Here is a 14,695-nt window from a genome sequence, read left to right on the forward strand (position 1 = left end):
CAGATTCGCTCATGTCATTATTTGTCGGGGCAATCAAAACACCCACCATACAACGCTGTTTTGAATTCTGCTCCATGTGCACGTTAACTAACCTGGCTGCGTAACGTCATGTGTTCGTAATTCTTTCTGACACTGTCAAGGTGGCATAATGAGTGAAATAAATAGATATAGAAGTGTGTTCACCGCAGATCAATCCCAATTATCAGTGCTTCATATACATTTGGATTTCTCAATAAGGTCGTATTCGAATCACCGACATAAAAACTGACGCTGAAATCCTAGTTATGCTGTAATCTACGGAGATGTTTGGCTTTTGGTAAGAAATTTATGACTACGGTGAAAAACTTAAAATATGGTTACAGATGATGTGAGATACAGACTAACACACAAAAATTATCTGAAATGTTGCCATGCTATTCTATACGTTTACATTGGCATTATGTCAACACAAGTCAAGAGAGTTGGAACTGGAACTAATCATAGTTATGTCCGAAACAACAAATGTGCCATAACGCCAGAACGCTTACCGTCGACAATCTTACACTCGCGTCACGGTCGCGTCAATGTGCGTTATTATTATACATCTGTCACTGCAAACGCCATAAGTAAGTAACAGCGTGCCGTAATTTTGTGGTATTTTACGAATTATTCTCAGCCTACCATATTAGGAAATGTGTTTTCCAAATATGGAATGACTACGGAGTAAGCGTCCTTTAATAATAAAAAGGCTGCCACTAGGATTTGACCGGACTCCACATGAAGAAGTTTGCTAAATCTGTTCTAAACGTTTTTTGAATTTCGGCATTCACATGCTTCCTGGAAGGAAAAGATGTATAATAATAAGGTTATTACGAGAATATAGCAAAGTATCTGTTGCGCGTCGGTCTATACTTCCGCTCGACTGTCTTCGTGCATACTTTGCAGTATCCTCGTAATAACCTCATTTTATGTGTATTGTTGAAGAGCAGCACTCATGCCATGGGTCGATATGGGTCCTGAGTGACGTATACAACGCGTGTGTAACAAACATTGTCTGTTTACACGGAATTCCATGCGCGTTGCACAACCGCTGTTGTTACTTTTTATTTACTTCACCCCAATATTATTTTGATCTTGTTAGGCTCCACCGATCAGAAAACTACTGGGTTTTGGACTGGAGGAAACGACATTGCTAGAGAAGGGATCTGGGTGTGGACCGGAACTGACCGCATAATTACCAGCTGGGATGCGTCCACGTACTCCACGGCGCCTGGGACAAACGCGCGCGTTCAGAACTGTTTAGAGCTCAATACGCAGTATCTAGAGGACCAAGACTTCCGTTGGAGGGCCAGTCGGTGCAGTGTGCAGAAGTATTTCATTTGTGAATTCAGTACTCAACAAATCATAGAAGGTGGGTTGCATCACTAATGCGCATGTCCAATAATCACACCCGCCAGCGGCGAAACGTTTCTGTGACGTCAAAATGACGTCTCTTGTGCCAATTTACGTCACAAAAGCGCGTCATCATAAAGGGGTGCGCCTTACCGTGTATTATATGACAATTGTGACTGTATTGAAAATAGGGTGATATGTGACAATTATATCATGTTCATACTTGGTATCTAGCTAATAGTAAATATTGAAAAAATATACCGTATAGACGAACGTTCATTTAAGGTACAGATGCAGTTTATTTGGCTTGTTTTTTAATTGAGTAATTAGACAATGAAGATGGTATTATATATCCAACATGTTATATATTTTCTGAAAGCTTATTATACAAACTTTGTAAAACTTGTCTTTATTTTAAATATCCAGAATGCGTTTTTAATTTTGGGTCAAAAATATGCTTTTTTGGACAAAAGTGGTTTTAAAAAAATAGCTTAAAAACTTCAAGTCCGTTTGTGGGTAAAATTGCATCACTGGATACCTTGGTATAATACTACTAATTCAAATGCGTCCACTCATCTCTCTAACGGCTTTCAAAGTCGCACAGCATGACCTCAAATTTCACTCTTTTCTATTTTTGCATAATTTATATATCCATGTTAATTGCGGACTTGTTATTTTTGTTCCACTCTCCGTAATAAACTATCCGGACGCATTTTGAAGGGGGAACACCTTGTCAATAATGTGTGAAAATTTCGAGGCAAATGGCCAAAGCGTTTATCAGCTATTTTAATTTAAACCCCAAAAATTCACCAAAAATAGAAGACGAGAAAAAGGCTAATTTGCATATTTGCGCGTTAAACCGGGAATTACTGCTTTGTCATACTTTGTCATACTTTCTAGACTATTGAAATTGAAAGTTAACGTATAGACATAAACATTTTATGTAAAATCGTTGGACCAGAACAACTGCTCTTGAATATATAAATCAGAAACACGTCATCCATACCAGTGTTTTGATGGGGTCGGTAAAAACACGTGGCAATGGCCAGTAAATATGACGTCATCTCATGAATTATTAAACAGGGGGCGGTCCTAGGAAGGTGACCCTTTATCACGATCAAAACATCATGGCTTCTCTTCGATGTATTTTCAATAAAAAATCTACGAGTATTTCAGAGCCTATGGTTTACCGTGAAGAGTACAAAGTGGGATATTAAATTATTTATCCTCGATGATTTTTATGTAGTATTGAGAACCAACTCCAGGAAGCGAACGCACAATAATGAATAATCGCGTAATCCTAGAATCGAAACGCGAGGCACAGAAGTTTTGTTCATCGTTTCCAATCCCATTTTTCCCACTGTAACATATTTGTTAAAAGAAATATTTGAATTCTGTTCATTTTTTAAGGAGGCAATTTTTTTATTTTTCCGCAATCAGCGCACGGATGTACGTACAGAACATGCTGTTGTACTATCGGCGACGGTCGCCTGCAAGAAGAGAGCTCCAGCTCCTAACGTAAAAGTTTTAAAATTTCGACCGGTTATAAATAATTAGTGTTGGAAATCTGACATGTTTTAAGAGTGCAAAATTAAGGTGCATTTTCGAGCGGTCGTTTTTTTCGGCAAATGAAAAAAATAGGAGTGCTAAACAGTGTGCTTCGTTAGTTTAAAAAAAATGGAATGTCCGTCAAATTGACGTAAACTTCCCCATTTTGCACGGAAAGAGCAAAGGTCGTGGCCGAGTTGCAGGCTAAAAAACTCAAAAATCAAAACAAAATCATCAATCAGTAAGTATTATGACAAGGAAAACAAAACATCAGACGCGGAGAAGCGGTCAGCGCGTCAAAAGAGTTGTTAATGTATCAAGTTACCTCTCTCTGTGATTTACTTTTTCATTGAAATTATTTGCTTGTTTTCAATTAATTTTAGCGTACCTCTGCAATTTATTTTAGCATTGTCAGTTGTTTGCTTCATTGAATTAAACGGAGTTCGTCCGGTTGCAAACAAAGCTGTCTCGCACCACCTAGCAAAACTTGCGAATGTTCGAAGTACAGGTACCCATTGGACAAAAGATACACGAAAGTTTGTATCTCCCCGACCCAGTGCAATATATCCGGTTAGAATCAAAGCTCACGTGCCCCTTATTTGAGGGACCAGATTCTGCCGTAAATTCGGAATGGGATTTAGAAAAAAATAAAATGGGACTTTTAAGGTGTATTTTGGCGTCATTTTCGGACATTTCAATCATTCCTGATGCCTAAAATAGAGTCTAAGTTTTACCGTAGTCATTGACGCCTATTCAAGAGTATGATGTTTATTGTGACCAGCGTGAATGGGTAAGCTTCGTTTCGACTATGAGCAGTTATCACTGTAAACAATGTTAAATTATTCTTCACATGCTCAGTTTATTTTTTGAGAACAATTATTTAAAAATAAAATCTCTCAGTCAATCAGAAACTCGGATTCACGCCTTCAGGGAAAGTCACGTTTGGACGCTCACATCGATTTTGTTTTTCGTTCGGCTGATGCCTTCAGTGTAGCTTTTGCTTCTTCCGACGTAGAAATCATCTGAATCTTCTTTCTACCTCTCTTTCTTTTCACACCACGAATAATGTAATGATAAAAACTAGGAAAAAACGCTGAGGAAATATAATGTTTGGTTTGCTAGCGAGTGATAACTGATCTGAGAATAATTGCACATGCGCGTGAATTGAATGAACTACGACCCGCACAATCCGATTTGCATATTGTCAATCAAAGGTCCTGTTATTTGATTACTCATGCAAATGAGACAATTGGACATAAACATTGCCACATGTGAGTGTTTTTAATTTTTAACCAGAAAATAAACAGCAATTTTAACGGTGTTCCAATAAGAATTCATTGGTCAAATTTTCACAGAATGTTCTTTAGATAAAAATCTATATAAAAAACGAAAAAAAATATTTTTGATTTAAATTCACAAATAAACTGCATCTCTACCTTAAAGTGAGGTAGCATGTAGCCTGGAATCCATTCATTCCGAGTACACTAAAGAATGACCGAGTGAATCGCTCTTCAACTACGTAATTGACACATAATTCTATGTCATCGCTGATTGGCTGTCTCTACGACTTTACTGCATTACCATGCGCAACCGCAGACTGGCCTGTAGGTAAAGCCCGCTCAAAACATTGCAGACCGATTCACTATTATTCGTAGATTGCTGAAAAGTTTCGCGAAGATAGACGGCATCTAGGTCTAGATGGCTTGTAATGTGTCATTCATCTTGAAATGCAGCGGTTTTTACCAAATGTCGTTATTTAAAGCAATTATTTTTTCCACTATTGTGCATGTGATGGAATATCACAAGCGTTATGGGAACGCATTATGGAAAATCACCTCCAAATGTATACAATATAAATTAATAACTCACTAAATCATATGTATTTTTCTAAAAATGTTTCACAATATCAGGGTTCATTCATGCAAGATTTTGACAAATTTTCGTGACATTTTGGACTCTTGTATCTCGAAACATTTTCCTGCGACTTCTTTTTTTTTCATTATAATAATAAAAATGTGATGAACCGTCTTAAACCACCTAATTGGACTTGCTTAAACTGATAACTGTGTTTTAAATTTTCCGTTACTCTTGCTTGCAACAGAAAGAACATACGAATGTTTGTGTCCCCCTGGATTCGGTGGCTATCACTGTGAAAACCGACAACCAGGTACGTAGATCATTATTGATTGTTGCTGCTTTTGTTGTTAATACACTCTGACAAAAAAGAATCATGGGTCCCCGCGGATTAACGATTGTTGTGCTATCAAGTACTTATTTTTCTTAATCTCGTTAAAGATATCATCTATCAAAAATGCTCATATAAAATACTTCTTTTTATGTTGTTCGTGTGCATGTAATGAAATAAAAAATTGGCATTAAGATTGTATTATGTTCTATCAGTTACTTCATGTAACGTAACGTAACGTATCTATATATAAATTTCCTAATGAAATTGCAGATTATATCGATTTTATTTAATTATTTTTTTATCATTTTTATATCTTTAATTTCCTGGATCTATATAACACTTTTTGTTCTCTTCTCTTCTTTGCTATGTACGTAATAGACGCCATATCTTTTACACTGAATGCATGTGACAATGATCTGATGACGCTACAGTGCTCATCGGATGTCACGGGAGACGCCGCACTGTCCACCAAACAAATCCACGTCATATCCGCGCAGTATGGGCGTTGGATGCCAGGCCACGCCGGCTGTCCAAGTACCGATCTGGATATCAATGTATACGACTGTAAATTCAACAGCAGTCGGGCCAAGTATGCCCTCGGTGTTCATTGCGAAGGGCGACAAGAATGCGCCATTATGGTTTCCCGGCCAGTGATGGGATACCAAGTGGACGTGTGTCCACGTGCCTCTAAGTATGTGCAAGTGGTGTACGAATGCCGTGGTAAGAATTATTATGCGTGGTGTGAAATTAGAATCTAACTTTGAAAATTCAAATTCTGAATTTGTTATTCCGAATCGATATTTGAAGATCATACAACCCGATACAAAATACCACATGACTGTGATACATACTACAATATATGTTCAACCCAATGTGATCAATATAAATATAGTTCATTGACTCCAAGTCATATAACCAAGAAGTGAATTCAGGGAGAAACATAACGTCACGAGAAAATGAGTGTGAAGTATGGAGAATATGACAGTGCACTTTCTAATCAACTCGAACATCGCGTCTTATTTTCAGAACCCCATACTCTGCCAACCGTGGAGTGTGAACGCGACGGTGGACAGGACATCAGCTGTGAGATGTACCGTGAAAGATCGAAAATATTTATAGAATATGCCAATTACGGTCGACTGAGCAAACATGTCTGCTCCAGTGTCCAAGGAGTTGATACGAATGAATGCCGATCGATTACATCCCTGGCTGTTGTATCTGAATGGTGAGCATCACACGTGTGTGGGAGATCATTGCAGCACTGCAGTTGAAACTGTGCAATCCAGAAACTCCGCATGTACCTAAAATTATTTGATATCAACAAAACTACCCCTTGCCTGCATTCTAGATATTCAATGGGTGATCTCTAGTTTGAAATGTGAATTGTGTACTGAACACGTCCAAATATATGGCGGATTTAGTGTGACGAGTCCCTGCATAAAAATGCGCATAAATGTATCAAAGAAATGCATTTTTTCCGTAAAATATTACACAGCTGGCAAATTATTCATATATAACATATCCATAATGGTGTTACGAAGTTTGTAATAAAGGTTTACGGTCAGCAATTTTGTCACAACTTAAAAGCTTTGGTTATCATTAAAACAGTAGTCCTTGTTATATACATTCATCCCTTCTGGTTGTGAGAAATTGGTTTGTGGGTATAGCAACTGTATCCGGAACAGTAACGTAGTCAGAAAGTTTCAGTTCACGAGTAAACATCAAACTGACGTTTATTCAACTGTAGATCACGGAACACTGGTAAATACAACAGTGGCTAAAATGACGGGCCACGCGTTTCATTGTTACGCGTGACCTGTGACCTTAATATGTGATAGGTCAATCGGAGATCCTATCAGTGATCGTAATAATAGATTAACTATATGAAATAGACAATTAGCTGTGATAAAAACGTATCAACTCTAATAACTATAGAAATACTACACATCAAAGTATTATAACTGGATATAAATAATACAGCGAATGTGAAATAATACTGTAAACATCATAATGTCTAATTAGACAATTAAACTTAATTAACAAACATACACATGGTTTGTATCTCGCCGCAACAACAAGCACTGTGTTCGTAGTCCTATTCTATAGGTGTTTCTTTGTTAATTTCTTCAGGATAAATGCTACCTATTCGGCTCCAGTTAAAAGGCATATTTTAAGCACAATACTGTACAACACGACTGCAGAACTTTCAGGGAATATCGAATGTTAATGATGAATTGTCCTTTCCACGTCGTGTGCAAACACGTGTCTAATATCAATCATCGATCATTGAAACCAAAATGCTGTGATTACATATCACAATGACGTAAAACGTGTTTCGTATGTCAAAGTCCGCTATACTTGATATTTTGCAAATACAATATTATTCGCCAGAGAATGCGAATAATTGCATTAAATTAACTCAACTACTCAGCGATAGCGCTTCATTAATCACTGTTGTGAAATCAGTTTCCCGTCCATTTATTCATTATCGTTGAGAATTGCAGTAATTGCGCGCAGTCTCAAGTATCTCGTGTCGGATAGTTTGATTATTCATACATTATGGCCATTCTGTTATTATTGCATGTGGATGCGTTTTGATAAACGAAAGAATTTGTAATTTCTACATTATTTATTATGAGGTTATTACGAGGATACCGAAAAGTATGCACGAAGAAAGTACAGGTCGATGCGACGGCGTATTGTCTGAGTGCAGACTTTTCGGTATCCTCGTAATAACCTTATTATTATACATCTTTTCTTCCCAAGGATACATCATGGGAATGGTGAAATACAAAAAGTTTAGAACAGATTGAGAGAACTTCTTTGTGTGGGGCCCGGTCAAACTCTGGGGGCTGCCATGTTTGTTTTTATCATTACAAGACGCCTACGCGCATAATCATTCCATATTTGGAATTCGCATTTCCTAATATGGTAGGATGGAAATACCCATTACAATACCGCAAAATTGCGGCACGCTGTAACTTGTGGCGTTACAGTGAGAGAGCTATAATAATAGGTGTTAACAGCTGTTCCATGTGGTCTGTTTGTAGGTGCAACGGTAAGACGACTTGTAGCCTGGCTGCCGACAATCATTATTTTGGCGACCCGTGTACGGCAGCGTACAAATACTTAGAAGTACGTTATCGATGCGTTGCACAAGGTATAACAATTCTCCGTATTATCATGCGCCTTCCATACGTCATTTGAAGCTCCGCATATACTTAAAGCGGGGGAGTCGTACCCTGCAGATGGTCATAGCGTGTAATTATTTACAAACAAGCGTCTACCCATGAGCCTTTGCGTTTTAGCGTTTGTTATCGTCGCTTGGGACTCAATTCCCGCGCACGCGCAGGTGACGACCCTCCCGGTTTAATTGAACAATTCGAAAATCCAAAAAAAAATGTCGATGTTCCTAAATAATCACTGCCATTTTTATTGCATTACTTTGACTTGTATTTTCCTCTTGGCAGTAATCTCGCGGATAGGTGTGCCATTTAATTAACTTGCGAAACCTGCATACTTTTTGTCCTGGGTTTGCTGACTGTCAAACTTATTAATTGCGTATTTTTTAAAAAAGCGTAGTTCACAATTAACGTCACATTACATCATGTCATTAATTATGCATAAACTCGTTCGTTTCGATTCGGATAACCGAATAAGTAAACAAAAACTAAATATTTTTAACTGTTGCGACATTAACATTGTCACATTGTCCACATGCGGTATGTATTTCCACTGTGACGTCAGTTCTATTTTTAATCACACCTCGTTATCGGAAGAGATGGATGCATGTAAGTACAACAATTGACTTTGTTTTTTCAGCTCCAAATGTCAATTGGTATCCGGATCCTGTAGGTATTCCAGTGAACGAAGTACCGGAATACTGCGAATCAGTCTCTCTCGGTGAAACAACATGGCCCCGTACCAGGGAAGGGCAGACTGCGGCAGCACTTTGTCCAGAAGGGAAAGAAGGTACAGATAATCAGATTGTTTATTGGGGAGTTGTGGATTAGCTGTAAATGGTGCGAATGCATTTTGGAATCACAACGGGCGTTCGGTAAAGCGTCTGTATCCGACTCCGATTATACTGGATAGAAGGTGACCATTGTAGACTATGGACTAGTAGCAAAACTGTGCAAATGTTCAGTTTAGCTTAGCGCTCTAATTTTATTTCCAGATTTTCTGATTTGTTTTATTTAATTATGTGTTTTTTGTAGGTAGATTACTTTTCCGTAATTTTTCTTCTGTAGTCTAGCTAAGTTGTCCTACACTTAGCCGTGATATTTCCGTTCAAAATGCCAGTAATCATCTGTAGTTATTGGAATAAATGTGAAACATCTCGCAAAGTGTCGTGTGTATATAGTATAGCTCGTACCATAACGGCGTTCAGTCCTACGTCACAGTATGAAGCTTTAACATATTTTGATTCCTAGTTTAGACATTGAAGAATCTCTCTTCCATGGCTTTTAAGAAGCATGCGCTCACTAGTAATTCCCCGCTCTTCGAAACCGTTCATACAAATTGTAATATTATATTATATTATTGTGAATATTACAAGTCATTGTTACCCACTGCAGGTATAGTATATTGGACTTGTCAAGACGACCCGGTTGGCTGGGATAGCGAAGGACCGGATTACTCTCGATGCATATCTGCATGGGTGAATCGAGCCAATGAGATGGTAAGATCAATTTAACAATTACAAATTTCCGTACGGTTGAGTTCTCCCAATGATGTGATTGTATCCGTGACGTCAAATTAACGAGTAAAGGCAATGTCTTTCAAATCGCAAAAAAAAATTTGCTTGTGTAGTCGGTTGTCGTCTACAATATAATAGTAACTTTCAAAGCATAATTTTCATTGATTATGTGCGACTAGAGATGAAAACGATACCAACACTTTGAACGGCTTTTGTGTTTCCCATTTACGTCATAGGGTGGCTTCATCGGAAAAGACTTAAAGTGCTACCTATGGTATATGTAATAAATACTCTTCAAGATTAATTCTTTTAAATCGAGAATTGTTGATGACCTGAAATGATCGGCGTCCCATTGTTTTTAATGACTTTTCTTGGCGCTTTTATTGAACTCTTGCTGTTCGTCTATTTTGTTTTTAAGGGTCGTTTATGTGCACTTTTATTACGGTATTTCCCGTAGTGTGACTCCATGAACCGTGTGAAATAAACATACAAATTATTTTCAAAAGCTATGTCCTATCAATTTACTAAAACTGTTTTTTTCATAACTACCTTCGTTTAGTTATTGAAAATGAATTCAATGAATAATGAATTCTGGTACCCATAAATAGGTGGTAGCTGGAAATTATAATTGGTACCAACATAATATTACGAATGAAATGGCATTTGCTGAAACAAATTGATGTAATGAATAATTACCAAGAACTACGATTATCAACTATGTGTTACATAAATACATTTCCTCATCATGTTTCAGAAACTTGTTAATTTGATAAGAACATTTCAAGAAAATTCAAACTGCATCATTTGCAATATAATTTCTGGTATATATCCAGATTATATTGGAAAAAAACATGCACTGACAAACACAGAGATTCTGTGGTTAGAGATTGGACACTTGTTCATGACTTTCCTTTAGCAATGATGTAAGCAAAGTTACAAACAGAATGTGTGTGTGTTAATTAGAAACGGAATCACAATAGGATTTGAATCGATACAGAACTCAATGTCAACATACTACAGACATAGCGAATGTATAATGTATTTGTAGTTCCATTTTATAATTCCGAAACATTCGGACAGATTTAATTAATCGATCGAGTACATACGATAATCTTTCCCCAAGATTAGTGGACGGTATCACATGCATGATAATGATGACTAATCGTCTTTTCGCATACCACCAGATTGAAAGTAGAGCCCCTGCCACCGATATAGCCACGGCCCTGCAAGAGGAGACAACTACAGAAGAGTTTATGACGACTAGAGATATCGAGGAGACCGTTGTGATTGTGGATGATCTTCTACAACTACAGAGCATACAGTTGATCGGTTTGAATGATGAAGAAAAAGAGAGTGTAACCAAGAATTTTACCGAGGTTGGTGAAAATAGAACGTACTATGGATATACGTGGTTATCGAAGTAACTCACACAGACATTGGTTTGGACATAGTAGCACCAGTTGGACTATTACTTTACGAAATAGAACATTTCTTAGCGTAATATATTTGCATGCTTATATATGTGTAGGTTTGTGAAATACAAAAACAGTATAACTTTGGCTTACAAACAAACAGCTGCCCTGTATAATGAGAATGTTAGGTGATTGTCCCAGACGCTTGTAAATTAGCAGCGAGTAATAATCGCAAAGTTGCATCCCTGATTTCCTAATTCCTCGTTACATACGGGCAGTGAATCAAGGTGAAATATACAAAATTGTATTTAAAGAAATGTAATTGTTACGAGAGTAGCATATCCGTGATTTTAGACTTGCATAAGTTCCTCCTACAACAACAATGCTAGAGAACAGTGGCTCTCGATGGTTGTTCGAATGCGTATTTGTGAAATGTAATCTTCATACAAATAATATGAACACGTGTGATGCAAAACAATGATTTCAGTTTAAATTATGATTTAGAGTACATTTCTGGCCAGTTTTTTGTTATGTCGGAAATTTGCGCATATCTATTACCAATTATTAATATTAAGTATTGTTATGTCTTTCCCAATTCGGGTTATGTAATACTAGTATACTGCTATATGCCTAGAAGGTGTTGTCTATCGGAACTTCTAGCACATATGTGCTTGTGGGGTTTTCCATCTTAGTTCTCATTCTGCCTTGAGAGTTTTCACATCTCCAACGCGACATATTCAGGCCTACTATACAAAATATATCATTTTCTTCTTCGTGCGCAGGAAATTGTCGCCGTTGGCAGTAATTTACTGAATTCACAGAATATCAAGCAGTGGAACAAAATGTCTTCGGTAAGCCTAATATAAATCTGTTTTATCTGCCCAGTGTATAGTAATCCGCCGTTTTTTTTCACTGAAAGGCTTCGAATAATGATAACGAAGATTCACCTTAGTCGTTATCTTCCTTTCTAAATAGGATTACGCCTCTGTCTCGGCGACCTCTCTAGTTGACAGCATGGAGAAAAGCGCACACATGCTGGCTAATCAGATGACGGGAGCGGAAGAGATGCGAATTACCAAGGAAAACATCGGTGAGCTCACCTTCCGTACTATCGATCCGTGTTCGCTCTTTTATCTTTTGTGCCGATGGTATCGGGGATTTTAATCTTTGAAACGTGTTATCGCTGTTTCCAAGGGAACTGGTGTACGTACGCGAATACAGATTGCGCAGACGTCAAATAATATGAAAACGTGGATTTATAAGATTTTAATCACCAATTAACATGAACTTGGTAACTTTCTGATGACCTTTATTTGAATATTTTTCTATTCGCAGTCATGGAAGCAATACGAATTGAAAAGACAGGACCGGAAGGGCCAGTGAGACCGCTCTCATTTGAAGTAGGTGGCGCAGTTTCATCTGGAAATGCAACCGCAAAAGGGGGAATCACACTACCGAGTTTTATTTTGGAGCCAACATTTAATAACAACACAGGTAAAAACGTCTGAATGAAAATTGATGCGCATGTCGAAGTTTCTTTGCACTATATATCAAAGTAACAAACATTTTGAGTTGTGATCTGACTAGCACGCAAACGTCGTTCATATTGATGGCAAGCTCATTGGCAGAAAAGTTGCATATTTCATTCATTTCTTTCTGGTAGACCCGGTCAAGGTGGCATTCCTGGCATACCAGAATATTGGTAACCTACTGAAATCGGCGAATACGTCCGTTGATGGAAGCGTGGAATCCGACTATATAGCAAACTCCGTTGTGATCGCGGCATCTGTGAACGGGGGGAAATATACGGAAATGGACAGCAATGTCATTTTCATACTAGATCACTTGAAGGTACACTTGCACATTCGTATTCATTCATTCTCATAAGATTTTATTTAAATCCTGTGCCTGTAAAAACATTAAAACTGTATACATACACTGATGCATGAATATGCATTAGTCAGCAAAGCAATAATCAGCAAAGAATCAACAGCCGAACAGACTCAATTGAAATATAGATATTTTCCACAATTCGCGTAAATTTCCAAAACGTCCCGTTTAGACATGATATTCACGCTTCTATGATAACTGTAATAGTTCGAATAAAGATGCAATATGGGTGAAAACATTTTGTTTAATATTGTTGCTTGATACAGTATGTTCTTGAATACATTAGAATATGATTTATCATCAACTAAAAAAATTGTTTCTGAAGCTCACAATTATGTCTCGTTAGAAGAAACAAGCACGTGGAAAATTAAACAATATTTTTTTTACAGACTGACGGTGTTGAAAATCCAATATGTGCATTTTGGAACTATTCAGAAAGGTAAGTTTGATTGCAAATGTCAACGAATGAGTGTCAATACTTTATTTTTACATAACAGTCAAATAATACGTAAGTACGAACGGATGGACATTAAATGTATTTACGAGATATTTAAATAAAACAAAAATGACCAGCTGGGGCGTAGTTCAAATACAGCACTACATACATATGGACGCTAATCGAAAGAGAGTGTGCATGGATATCGTATTTAAAACAAAGCTATGTCTATTATACATAGCGTGTAGTGAAATTACTTGAAAATAAAACTTAATTATTTGACGGTACATGTTGTCTCTTCACAGCAATATGAAAGGTGCATGGTCTGACTATGGATGCAATGTGGTGACGAGCAACGCAACTACGACGGTGTGTGCCTGCAATCACCTCACCAACTTTGCTGTGTTGATGGATGTACACGGTACAAAGGTATAACACACGGGAATATCTATGTATATTATCTTGTATGTTTAAGGACGATAGTCAATGCTAACAAAACAGCTGATAGCATGATTTAACACAATGCGATGCACACACATTCAGAAGACAACTTTGAGTGTTGCGCAGATTAGAATTCATAGTGGCGAGAGTTATCTAGGTAAATTAAAATAAAAGTGCCACTGAGTCCCACTCGACCAAATCAAATATTACATAAATATCAGCAGGCAAGACAATTTACTATAGGCCTGACAAAGTAACAGTATATACATATTTAATCACAGAAATGATAAATGAATGTATAAAAAATGAAGTGAATAGTAAAACTGACTAAACAATCTAAATCATGTTCAATTTTTTTAAAATCTACTACAAATATAACTACTATAAGAAGAAATTCTTAAATAATGACGTGGTAAAACAGATGGTTCATGATAAATATACATTTGTAATCTCGAACAACGTGGCGTACCTGTCATATATTTTAGTGACTATGACGCGAGTAGCTACGTACGAGGATGAAATAAAATGGAAGATTTGACGACGTACTAGGCAAATTATTTCCCTTTACTCTGGTATCCGCGAATAGCATATTGGTTGGAAGTAATGTTAATCCCCGTAACAAATTCGTATACGTCAATGACGCACACTTAATCTCTGATTTAACAGTTTCAACATTAAAAGTTACGTTTACTGGAAAAAAAATGCCCTTT

The 14,695-nt window shown here is 37.3% G+C and overlaps 1 protein-coding gene across 1 annotated transcript in view; it reads left to right on the forward strand.

Annotated features, from left to right (window-relative positions):
• Positions 1–14,695, forward strand: part of LOC100375142 (adhesion G protein-coupled receptor L4-like) — a 29,477-nt gene that overhangs the window by 1,198 nt on the left and 13,584 nt on the right. The window contains exons 2-15 of the mRNA XM_085503280.1: positions 1,121–1,390; positions 5,021–5,086; positions 5,486–5,827; positions 6,134–6,332; positions 8,158–8,267; positions 8,930–9,079; positions 9,685–9,788; positions 10,991–11,182; positions 12,001–12,069; positions 12,194–12,308; positions 12,554–12,712; positions 12,882–13,069; positions 13,498–13,547; positions 13,850–13,973. Coding sequence (XP_085359406.1) covers positions 1,121–1,390; positions 5,021–5,086; positions 5,486–5,827; positions 6,134–6,332; positions 8,158–8,267; positions 8,930–9,079; positions 9,685–9,788; positions 10,991–11,182; positions 12,001–12,069; positions 12,194–12,308; positions 12,554–12,712; positions 12,882–13,069; positions 13,498–13,547; positions 13,850–13,973 — 2,138 coding nt within the window. The remainder of the gene's footprint in view (positions 1–1,120; positions 1,391–5,020; positions 5,087–5,485; positions 5,828–6,133; positions 6,333–8,157; positions 8,268–8,929; positions 9,080–9,684; positions 9,789–10,990; positions 11,183–12,000; positions 12,070–12,193; positions 12,309–12,553; positions 12,713–12,881; positions 13,070–13,497; positions 13,548–13,849; positions 13,974–14,695) is intronic.

Source organism: Saccoglossus kowalevskii, chromosome 9, assembly GCF_978046115.1.
Source record: "Saccoglossus kowalevskii chromosome 9, keSacKowa6.1, whole genome shotgun sequence".
Taxonomy (NCBI): domain Eukaryota; kingdom Metazoa; phylum Hemichordata; class Enteropneusta; family Harrimaniidae; genus Saccoglossus; species Saccoglossus kowalevskii.